Genomic DNA, 13,486 nt, shown 5'->3' with positions numbered 1-13,486 from the left:
TTGGTAATATGTTTAATGATAATAGTGAAATTGAAATGGACAATATTAGGCTTGAAGTTATTATTGTAAATGGTAAAAGGCGACGTATAGTTGTTGTCAAATGAAATAGATAGATCCAGGTAGGATAAAATTATTTGTTGTTGAAATGCAGGTCAACGAGCAGATAACTTACTTGCAAGAATTCAGTGTCAAGCAGTGTTAATGTCTGTTAATTCGATTATAGTTTAGACACTTGAGAACAAAGCAAAGTATGAATTTTTCTATTTATAGAAATATTATTTATATATTTGTAGTAATATATTGAGTGATTTATAGTATATATATTTATAGTAATATTTAGATTAATAACAGTTTATAACAACAATTTATAAACAAATAGTTAATAACATAAATGATTTAAAAAATTTATTTAATTTCAAACGTATTAGTTCTTTTTTTTTAGTTGCCTTTGTTATCACTTGATTTGTTTGCTTACTGTTGAAACATGGTTTTAATTTTGTAAATTTAATATGATGTTAAGTTTACTCTATTAATCATTATTAAACAGTCAGAAAAAAGCTGGTGCTTAATTAAGAAATGCTGAGAATTTGTTTTTTAATCAAGGTAAACTAAATTTGTTTACTGGTAACATTAAAACCAGTTACTATTATCTATTATGTGTTTTTTTACTTTTTTTAACATTCTGCTTTGAAAACACTTTCTTTCTTTCCCTCTTTCTCTTAGATGAGAGGGAGAATTAATAAAACTTATTACATATTTCTTTATACCACAATTGATAATGACCATTTATAAAAAATATCTTACAAGCTGCTTTCTATTTTCTGATATAATTGCTCAAATTCATAGCTGTAATTGTCCTTCGATTGTTCAAATATTGTAACTAATAAAATCTTTTTAGTTCAAGTATTTTAGTTAATAAAATATCTTATTAATTTGTGGTGTTATTACATTGTATTGTCTATCCTTTTTATAATATTTTCTTTTTTAATTATTCTGGAGACTCATAGTAGTGTGTGCTTACAAATATCTTATACTATGTGCTATTGTTACTGTGTTTTGTGTTGATAGAACTAGGTTGTTATGGCTATTTTTTGTTTTTTATACTCTCCGTAATATCCTAATTCTACTAACAATAAAATGCAAATAATACTTTTGTAATTAAAAATTGCAATTTTTTTTATTTCTTTTTATAGGTATTTGCTGTCTTTTGACTTTTCTACTTTACTTTTCTTTACTGGTACCTGCTGTGTTGTGACAGATTTTAAAACGAACTTAACTGATGTTAATGCAGTTTTTATGTCGTTAACTATAAGCAATGGCATTGCTGATAGGGAGTCAAACTTAAAATGTTATTTATAGATAAATTTGTATTTAATTTTTTAGATAATATATCAAGTTATTAATGTGTTTTTATTGTTATAAAGGATTTAATTACTAATAACCCGTATTACGGGTTGCTTACTGCTAGTACGTATAATAACAAAAAGTGTATATTGGTATATACTATTTATGTGTATTATTTGTTGGGATTGCAATCCCGCACACTTTTCAATCCCGCAGGATCCGGGCGGAAATTTTTAATTTCTGTGCGGATCCCGCGGGATTTGGTAGATTCCTTATGCACATTATAAAAGGCAAAATGATAATTGTATTTTTCTTTCAAGTATATCGGCAAATATTTACTCAACTTATTAAATTGATAAGATGAGGTAAATAAAGTTCATTTGTAAATCAATAAAGAACAGAAAGATAAAAAAATTTGTAAATCATTTAATGAACAAAAAGATAAGCCAAAATACGTAGAACATCTCTTAGCTTTACGTAGAGCGTCTATTGGCTTTATTTATTTTATAAAATATTATATATAAAAAAATGATTGTAAGAAATGCGCTCTTTTGAAACAGACCCTATTTAAAGTATCATCACTTAATCTACTCCTCAAAGGACTGCATATATAGCCAGCAGCTGAAAAAGCTCGCTCGGCCTCTACGCTTGTTGGTAGTATATTCAACAAGTAGCTATGCGCTATATCAAGAAACTTGCCTCTTACTCCGTAACTTTCATAGGCAGACATTTACTGCTTCAATAATTTATCAAATTCTAAAGAATCTAAACTTGGTATCTCCTTTACATTTTCTGTCCAACTTTTCTCTTCTTTCTGTATTTGATTTTCCAATTCTTTTTTTAGCAATAGAACTGTAGGAGTAAGTATTTGGGAATTGTTAATAGAAATCTACAGCTTCTTTTTCTTCGAGTTCATTTTCTTCGTCTTCATTTCTTTCAATTGTATAAACTCTTATCAATACTTTTTTTATTTCTTGACGCATAACGGTTCTTTTTGGCATTAAAAAAGTTTTTTCATTTTTTAAACTTTTTGTTCATATTTTTTAGGGTTTTGTAAGTAAATTAGTAGTCAATTTAAATTCATATTAAGACATTGTGTAAACCTCTCACGAAATGCCGCGGCTAAATCTATGCTCAAAAGTGATGATTGCTTTCGTAATTTATCTAACATAAATTGAAAAGTTGTATCCACAGTGACAAGATTTAATTTTTTTGCATTATAGTTCGAGACCAAGTTTTAGTGGTGTTACGCAAATAATTAAGTCATTGATTTGGGACCATTTTTCTTGGGTGAAACGAATTTCTGACCCAAAATCAATTAAGGCTTTTTCAATACGCACTTTTAGTCTATGAAATCTTTCTAATATATCAAACATAGTGTTCCACGTTTAACATTTTACGTTTTCAACCTACTCATTAACAAAAATTTCAACATACTCATTAGCGAAAATTTCAACATAATCATTAACTAAACAAAAAAAAATTTGAATGAGTTCGACTATGGTTTTTTGCTAAATAATCGTTTGTTTTTGAATGATTTTGTTATATTTATAGCTAAAAAAAATATTTTAATAGCTGAATATATATATATACATTATATATATATATATATATATATATATATATATATATATATATATATATATATATATATATATATATACATATATATGCATATATATATATATATATATATATGCATATATATATATATATATATATATATATATATATATATATATATATATATATATACATATATATATATATATATATATATATATATATATATATATATATATATATATATATATATATATATATATATATATTAGAAGTAAAAATAATAATATTGAAAAACTTAGACAGTTTCTCATAAATTGCTTTTACTTATTTAATAAATAAATAATCGGCTCTTAGACAGATAATAAAACATTTCAAGTAATCCTGACTCAGTATGGTCGTATCTGCATATAGTTTCTCAGTATACACTTTATTGTGCATTAAATGACTACTGAATTTTTAAATGGATTTGTTTCGCAAATACATTAATCACTTTTAACTTGATATCTTTTTGCCTTTTTTGTTCAAAAGAATTGACTTTTTTTGTTTAAAAGTAATAATTTCAAAACCACGCAAGTCCCGCAGTAGTTTTTGCGGGATCTCGCATGCGCTAAATTAATGCGGGATCCCGTGGGATTACGGGATTGCAATCCCTAATTATTTGTATGCATGTGTATTTGCATTTACACACACACACACACACACACACACACACACACACACACACACACACACACACACACACACACACACACACAGACACACACGCACGCGCGCGCGCACACACACGCGCATATACTTATATTTTAGTTTGTTTATGCGTGTTCTAGATCTTATGATCTTCTGCAAGTATCGGCATTCTCATTGTGAAGTTATCAAAGTTTCTATCTCTTACTATATGGATTTCATGTTCTTTTATTGTAAAACTTATTTTAAATAAATAAAAAGAACAAAATAAATAAATAAATAAACTCGTCTTGATATTAGTTTCCTAAATGTAAAAAAGGCCGGGTAAATAAAAATGACTAATTGCTTTTACTCCGAGTTTTTAGAGTAATTGCTCAAATTATGTGAATAAAAATTTTGAGTGAATGCTTTTTTTTTTGGGCGAAGGTTTTTACTTTCAACACTTGCTCATACGTGAGAAAAAGGCGTGAATAAAAAAGCTTTAACTCAAAAAGCGGCGAGCAACTGCATCTAATTTTACAAGCACCAATAATTTCTTTTTGTTTTACTTTTTAATAATTGGACATTCATTTTATTATGTTGCTACTTTATTTTACTAATTTTTTGACAATATATATATATATATATATATATATATATATATATATATATATATATATATATATATATATATATATATATATATGTATATATATATATATATATATATATGTATATATATATATATATATACATATATATATATATATATATATATATATATGTATATATATATATATATATATATATATATATATATATATATATATATATATAAACAACCCATTGATGTTGTCAGAAAGAGTTTTTTATATTTTGTAGACAAAAAATAAAAATTAAAATGCAAGACCGGAATTTTTTTTTTTTAATAATGATAGACTGCCTGCCCTAACCAAACCCTCAGTCGATGTAGCAGCACTCCCTTGCGGGTCAGGCTATTTGTCAGTCGATGTAGCAGCACTCCCTTGCGAGTCAGGCTATTTGTCAGTCGATGTAGCAGCACTCCCTTGCGAGTCAGGCTATTTGTCAGTCGATGTAGCAGCACTCCCTTGCGAGTCAGGCTATAAGATAGTCGATGTAGCAACACTCCGCGCATGATTTTCAGTAAAAAAAATAAAAATAAAAACATTTTATTAAAAAAAATAAAAATAAAAACATTTTATTAAAAAAAATAAAATAAAAACATTGTTTATATTGTTAAAAACATTCACAATGTTTTTAAAACATTCTGGTCAATTAAATTTGCGTTTTTGTGGTTTTTTTAAAAAACGATTAATTTGTAATTAAATTAATGGTTTTTACTTTCGTCCAACACGGAAATGTTGGACGAAAGTTAAAAGTAATTAAAAGTGACGTATATGTTGGCGTAAGAATCACTTTTTTCCTTCCGCTCTTCCCAAAGCCAACAAACTATAGATCTATATGTAAATATATATATATATATATATATTTATATATATATATATATATATATATATATATATATATATATATATATATATATATACATATATATTTACTCACCCGACATAATGTTTCCCCACTCTAGACTTATTTAATTTCCATATTTAAACTATTATACTAATGAATTTGAAAACAAAGCATTTTGGTACAACTGCTAGCCGTTCTGAATTGCACGTTTGCTTAAAAGTCTAACTTACGTAAAAATTAGCAGTTAATAACATTACATTGCCATAAAAGGTTGCATATTTTATTGAAATTCTCCAGGAAAGTTCCCATAAAATTTTAATTGCTTTTAAATAAATTCTTTTAAAACTTTATATTGTAATTTGTATTCGTAAACTTGTATTAATTTAACAATACTATATTAATTATCTTTACATATAATAAGGTTAACGAGTGGTTTTCCAATTAGTGGCTGCATTTGTAATTGAGTTTATTAGTATTTCTTTTATGTTTTTATTACACTTGCATTCTGCCGACAGATCTAAGAACTGCAGCAAGAACTTAAAAATTGACTCAATGATGGCAAAATAACCGAACGTGATACTACGCGACACCTAAATATTTTTCTTTCAGCCCATTTTTTTTATCTGCAATACATTATTTGTAAAAAATAGTGTACTAAATGTTCTTTAATGAATTTTGAAAAACCGAATGTGAAATCTTCAAAAATTGTGAAAAATATGCGCCAAAATACCCAATTTAGATAGCTATGCTATCCTAAAATAATGTCTGATTGTCCAAAAATTTTACAATTACTACTTTTAAATGATTATGCACCTTACAAAGAAAGTTTAACTCAACAATAAAAAAATATGGAAACGGGACACCCTATATTTTGGAGCTTGCTAATTTTTATATACTAGCTGACCGAAACCGTAAAAATATGGGTCTTTGTAAGTCTATTCCACACCAAGCTTTTCCATACTTTTTATTCGTTTATATTTTAGCAGTTCGGACCCACAAAATGCAGATCTTTACCGAACCGACCATTTCAATACTTTTCTATTCCACACCAATTATTCCTATACTTATTCCTTATTTACTTCATTATTTTTTAGTAAAATAATTTATTCTTAAACACTGCTTTAAGAGCGAAAATATTAAAAGCCTACCATTTTCGCAAATGTAGAGCTTATAAAAGATTTATAAAATGATTTGTTTTCCTCCTAAACGCATCTCTTTGGCGGCTCAGTGGTTTAGTGCGTTGTCATTAGTGTTATTTCGGGGGTTCAAGTCCTCCCAGAAGCGTTTTGAAAGTTTTTCAACCTTGCTGTATATATTTATAGTAAAAAACTATATATTACTAAAAACACTTCTGATTGTAAAAACAAAAATTTAAAGTTTTCTCAAATAATTTATGTATTATGTAGTATATAAGAAAAATATGTCTGTAGTATATTTATATATGTTATGTATATATTTTCTACAAAACATTAGAAGCGTTTTAACATTACTTAATATGAAGTTTACATTAGTTAGATATTTGCATACACTTTCGTTCACGTTTTCTTATTACAAAAAGTGCTGAGACTCTTTCTCGCCATTACCTCGGTTGCAATGCCTGCCAAGAGTTCTTTGCCAAACAAGCTCGAATGAGCAATTCTATTAAGTTGCCTAATATATAATATGATGTTAAAATACTATTGAAAATTAAGCAAACTTGAAAGTCTGAGTATCTAACTGCTTAAAGTTATTGAGATATTTAGATTTCAATTTTGCTTATTTATGCCAACTCAATTTGAACAAATTTTTTATTTTTTTTTTATGTTTTATAAGAATATAAATAATTTCTATTGTTCCAAACCGTAAAGGAATCCTGGTTACTAATAAATAAATTTACTAATATTAATATACATTTACAAGACTACTTTTTTTTTAAACGGCATTTCTGATCATATTAACCAACCCATTTTATCTTATCCGTAAAACATTATTATAGTGATTAGTAACTTTTACTCTCTTCACAATCAATGAAGTGAATCTAGAACCGTTGAAACTGCTGAAACTAAAGCTCATTCCTTTGCCTTTCTCATTCTATTATTCATTTAACTTGTCTTATTTTATGTCTTCATGATTTAAAGTTAATACATAGGTGTGAACTTTTATAATTATTTCTATATTATTTTTTTAGCAATTAGTTATTTTATAACTCTTTCTAGAAAAAAATTGAATGCAGCTTTGAGAAGAGGGAAATATATGTCTATAAGTTTGATAAGTTTTTTTTTTATGTTTATTGAAGTACTTTTATTGTGTGGTTTTGTCTGGTTTGTTGATGCAGAGAAAAAAGGAGGGGGGAGGTTTATTTTTCCTAGAGTTAAGTTAAATTTTTTTAGCCACTTTTTTGAGGGGATTTTACTAAATGATATTTAAATAATTGAAGAATTACAAACTTAAATGAATTAAATAATAATTTGGTTTAATATATAAGAAAATCATACCTTAAATGTTGTAGTATAGTTAAAAAGATAATTAAGAAGAGATACTCTTGCTTCATAATAAAACCCAACAAATGCATTATCATATGTTATTAAGTTAGTATCGTATTGCATCATTAAAACTGAAGTAGAAAGACTTGAGTTCGAACCCATGTTTATAGTATTCACAACAAAAGTATCTGATGCATCAACAACAAAGTACATAGTTAGTACTGTAATGGTGCCATAACTGCCACATTCATAATCAGATTGATTTAATTTAAATGGATCTCCTTTAAAATATGTACAACTACTAAATTAAAATGTTATAATTACTAGTACAATACTATATTTATTATTATCTACATATTAATACTGGAATTAGAATTAAAGCAACCCTAATTCTTTTATTTATTTCTTTATTTATATTTTTTATTATTTTGTTTCTAAAGTTTTGTTGGTTTAATTCAAAATTCTGTCTTGTATTAACAAGAAAAATTTGAAATTAAAAATTCCTAAGTATACATGCAATACATACTTTTTGTGAATATATTATTGTATTATATTTATCAAAATGATAAAATTATACTAAGTTTATTAAAATGAAATACAAAATATTTATTTATTTGCAATAGTTTCCAAATAATTTGATAACTTTTATTAATATTTTTGCTGGTTTATATTTGTAATTTTAAACAGAGCCGGATTTACATCCTAACGGGCATTAAGTCATTACAATTTTCCAAACCCTAAAACATAGTCAGTCAAAACAATTTGAGTTCCTTTTTTTGTTCTTTGCCATTATCAAATTTAAATAATTTTACGGAGTTTTCGGGCTCAATAAGAACTAAACTTTATCAATATTTGTCTTTATGATAATTTTTATTGTTTGCCCGTAGTTTTAGTTAATTCAAGTCACACCCTAGAAGTAACATTTCTTACAAAAAAAATTGTACACCAGAAACGGATTACATTTTTGAAACCATTTTACCTCTTTCGGTTGACCTAGATTTTAAAAATATTCTGTCAATATTTAAAAAATAAAATGGGGTTTAAAAAGCTGGTCCAGAATTTTTAGCGCTTAAGATAGAACTTTCAGAAATAGTGCTTTTATAAAATTTGTAATAATCATGTAAACGCAAAATAAAAATGCTTGAGAAAAACTTGCAAGCAAACTTGAGACTGGAAACCATATTAAATCTAAAACTTGGGTCCCCGTATCCCATGTATGACTTCAATAAAATAAAAAAAATTTCACAATATCTTAAACTACGTTAAAATTAATCAACAGATTTAAAATTTCATACAAAAATTTCTTCTTGTTAAAAAGTTATTTCTATTTATAGTCTATTATTGCCCAATTAAGTCCAAATAATAATTTTAAAAGGTCACAACATTTGAACGGCATATTTTTTTTGAAATGATATTTAAAATTTGTCGATAAATTTTGATAGTAGTTAATATGAAAAGAAAAATAGTGTAAGGCTTATACTATTTTTAAAAAACTATCTTGCAAAAATCTCACGATCAATTTATACTTAACAAATCATCTCAAATATGCTCATAAAAAAAGCAACAGCTTATACTATAACATTCGCAGGGAAGCATTGCAGTAATTCGCCAGTTGCAGTTCATATATTGCGGAAGGAGAGCACCAGAAGAAATATTGACTGACAATGACACTGCATTTAGAAGTGAAGTAACTAGAAAACTTCTTGAATGATGGGGGGTGTATTTGAAGCTTAGAACTGCATACTGTCCTTCGGGTAATGGCATCATTGAAAGAAACAACCTAACTGTCAAAAGAGTGGCAAAGCAATCAAGTATTTCCATATCGGAGGCTGTTTATTGGTACAACGTCTCAATTGACAAAGATGGAGAAAGTTCGTTCATTAAACTGCACGCCTATGCCGAAAGGATCAAATGATTGGACAAAAAGAATGAACCGTTGGTGAATGGGTCTGAGAAATCACGAGTTGGCAAGAGTGTGTGGCTGAAACCACCCGAGGCACAATGTGTGACAAAATGGCGTCCAGGTATCATTACTCGGGATGTGTCGGAACAAGTGGTTGATGTAGACGGGGTGCCGTGCCAAGTTAAGCACATCAGACCGAGAAGCGGAACGCAGCAAACTCGAATAAACAATGTGACAGATATATAAATAGAGGTTAGCAACAATAGTATAAGTTGCAGCGAAAACATGGAGACCTCGCCGACAAGTGAGGATACGAATTATCTGGAGACCGGCGACGAGTTCCGGAAACCGAAATTCTCCTGCGGAGAAGTAATCGAGAACGACTGATACCCGTTCGATTCTCTGAAGATTGTTGCTCTTCCGAATGTGATCCCTGAGGAGAAGAAATTGAATTGCATAGGAGAAATTATGTACAGCGGTCTGAACTGACGTAGTTTACTTGAAAAAATATAAATATAGTTTAAGCGCTTGTTTTTTTATGAGCATATTCAAGGTGATTGGTAAAGTATAAGTTGAACGTAAAATTTTTGTTAGACAATTTTTTAGTTTGTCTTGTTTTGCTGCGAGGTTGCGCTGCCTGCGAGGAAATAACATTAATGCTTGAAAGAAGTTAAAGTAAATTGTTTAGCAATGACTTTAAATCCGACTACGAAATAAAAATAAAAGATTGTCAAGAAGCCTACTGTAAACATGGATGAAGAGTATCACCTAAGGTACACGCGTTAGCAAAACTTACAGTAGAATTTTTAAAAATGATATCAAGTAAGTATTCAAACAAAATGTCAAGCCACTTGGAGCGAACAAGCATACCAATCTGTTAATCATAATTTTAGTCAGTTCTAGGAAAAAGGTTACAAGGTATCCAAGTGTCATAAAAATTTTTCGAAAAACTTTCATAAAGTTATAATTACATTCAACTTGCGTCATACTTTTTTTCTAAAAGTCTTGCTGATTAAATATATATATATATACAGTATTGGACAAAACATTTGCAACCAACATCGAACAATGCTAAAAAGTGTTCCAATTTTACATGTCTTAAAAAACGAAACGAACTATACTACCACAGCAAACAGTTGAGGAGTTTGGAGTCATAGCATGCCATGACATAAGCAATCAGCTGACAGGTGACAGAACACAGGCAGAATTTCGTTGACAAGTGCCATTTTGCAGCTGACAAAACAAGTGCAACTTTTTTGGTTTGTTTCATTTTCTTAAGTCTGGTCCGTGTAAACGTCACGGAAGTTTTTTAATAATTAAAGGAAGTATCCAGAAGTTTCCAGAAGCATGCAGAAGCTTCCAGAAGTTTCCATAAGAAGCATCTGGAAGCATCCAGTAGCATCCAGAAATATCCAGAAACATTCAGAAGCATCCAGACGCACCCAGAAGCTTATAGAAGCAACGAAAAAAAACATCTAGAATCTTCCAGAACGGGTTCACACAGGTTCATTTTACTATATAAGAGACATGTAAATCGACATGTAATTCAGTCGGTATATGGAAGTCAATCAGTCATCTGGGGGTTTTTTTCCGCTAACGGTCTAGGTCCAATACATCGAAACAATGGAATAATGGACCGTTTCATGTATAAAAATATCCTGAAAGATGTTACCTCATGCTGAATGGAATATGCCAATAAAATGGGTTTTTCACCAAGACAGCGATCCGATTCACACTGCAAAAGTAGTCAAGCAGTGGTTTCAAGACAACCACCTATCGGTGATGGATTGACCGCCTCAATCTCCGGATCTCAACGCTATCGAGAACCTGTGGGAGATCGTCAACCGCAGAATTAATCGTAAAGGGGTACGTAATAAGGATCAACTGTTTGAACAAATCCAAAAGGCCTGAGCAGCGATTCCACAAAGCTTCATTGATCACCTGATCGAATCTATGCCTCGAAGATGCAAGACTGTGATCGACAACAACGGGTTTGCCACGAAATATTGATAGCGAAATACAACTTGGTCAACATTTTGTCGATTCGCACTTGTTTTGTCCAGAAGGAAATCAAATTTTTTTAATACTTTTGAATAATTTTTTAATTTTCGTGTACAAATAATGAACTTTGTGATGAATAAAACCTGAAGAACTTTGTCTCTAAACAGTTACATAGTTATTTCTCTAAATTGAAAAAATGCAGCACTTTCATATAAAGAAACTAAACTAGCATTATTTGGTTGCACTCGTTTTGCCCGATACTGTAAATGGTATATGAATATATATATATATATATATATATATATATATATATATATATATATATATATATATATATATATATATATATATATATATATATATATATATATATTTATTTATATATATATATCATTTATTGTGAAAAGTTAGTTTGTAAAATTTGAAACATTTATTATTAACTTGTTATGTTAAAATCACTAAAAAACTCAACAAAAAAATTAAAATCTTTTTTATTTGTGACCCAGTGATTGGACCCAATCATATTAAAATTATAAAAACACGCCCTTAACGTAACCTCCTTAAAACGCCTCCTTTAATTTTTTTTTTCTTTCCATATTAACTTCAATCAAAATTTATCAATAAATTTTAAATTTCATTTCAAAAAAATTGTCGTTTAAATATTGTGACCTTTTAAAGTTATTATTTGGACTTAATTGGGCAATAATAAACTATAAATAATAATAACTTTTTAACAAGAAAAGACTTTTGAATGAAGTTTTAAATCTGTCGATTAATTTTGACGTATTTAAGATATTTTGAAAAAAAACACAAAAATTTCTAGACCACCATGTTTAAGCCCATTTTATTTTTTTAGATATTGACAGAATTTTTTTTTAAATCTTGGTCACAACAGGACAAGGTACTGTGGTTTTGAAAATGTTTCGTTTCTGGTGTACTTTTTTTTCGTAAGAAATATTTATACTTGGGTGTGAAACATAAATTGTAGTTTTTAAATTTTTTTATGAGAGTTTCTTTTCAATATACTACATATATAATAATAATGATAACTTTGTTTATAAAATGTGAAATTACAAGACAAACTAAAAAATAACTTTTAACCATATCTTTTATAATTACCTAAATATTTTTTGTTTTTACGTGACTATTAAAGAATTTTAGTTAAAAAAAAATTTTATGCTGCTTTTGTTGAGAAAATTTGTCAATTAGAGAATCTTTGTCAAAAAATTTTAATTAACCTGCATTACTAGATAGTATAGTTAAGCAGTTCAAAGTTTCTTGGTTCATAGTTGATCTTAAAAACTTTTGGTCAATTTAGTTTTGTAAAAAGTTTTTTATTGTAAGCGTTTGTAATAATAAAATATAATAAGACTATTGATTTTCAAAAATGCATTAAGATTTAAAAATCATTTCTCGAGCTCTGTGGTAGCTTTAATAGAAGCTAATTCCATTAACAGTACTGCTGAGCTTATTTCATTAAAAGCATTTGACAATTAAATAAACTGATGTCTAGACATTGCAAATGCTTAGTCTTCAGTTCATCTATTTGGTCGAAAAGTCAGCTTTGCTTTTTTGCTCTTCATTGTTCGCCTTCTTCTAAAGACTGCGCTTTTTTAAATGTAGTTTATGACCAAATTAACTATGCACTTTCTCTTGCTTTTTTTACTTTACCCCTCAACCAATACTGTTGTTATTAGCAACTTTATTGCTCATTATACTTAATGGCTTGATTCATGACACCACTGACCCTGCTAGAAGCAAAATTTATAAGCTCTACATTTCTCAATGTTTTGCTTAATAGTAAACTTTGTGACTCGTTTTGCAGACAACTATAACCACTTACCTTCACTTTTTGTTTTGTGTCTTGTCTCTAACCCTCGCTTTTTTTCAGTTTGTCCTTTTTCTTCCTTATGTGGTACGACCATACAACGATATCTTTATAACTTTCATAATGTACTGCTTCTTCGGACTCACCCTGACATGGCACTACTTATTACAAACCTAAAGCTGATTAAGATTTTTTTCATGAATTACTTTGTGATGGTCTTTGGGCTGA

General features: G+C 28.3%; 1 protein-coding gene across 1 annotated transcript in view; it reads right to left on the bottom strand.

The window, feature by feature from the left end:
- LOC136080066 (uncharacterized) overlaps window positions 1-13,486 on the bottom strand; it is a 126,070-nt gene that overhangs the window by 83,327 nt on the left and 29,257 nt on the right. The window contains exon 4 of the mRNA XM_065796680.1: window positions 7,539-7,807. Coding sequence (XP_065652752.1) covers window positions 7,539-7,807 — 269 coding nt within the window. The remainder of the gene's footprint in view (window positions 1-7,538; window positions 7,808-13,486) is intronic.

The sequence above is a fragment of the Hydra vulgaris genome, chromosome 05, assembly GCF_038396675.1.
Source record: "Hydra vulgaris chromosome 05, alternate assembly HydraT2T_AEP".
NCBI classification, from domain to species: Eukaryota; Metazoa; Cnidaria; class Hydrozoa; order Anthoathecata; family Hydridae; genus Hydra; species Hydra vulgaris.
Note: the sequence above shows the minus strand (reverse complement) of the source record. Positions and strands in the feature narration are given on the sequence as shown.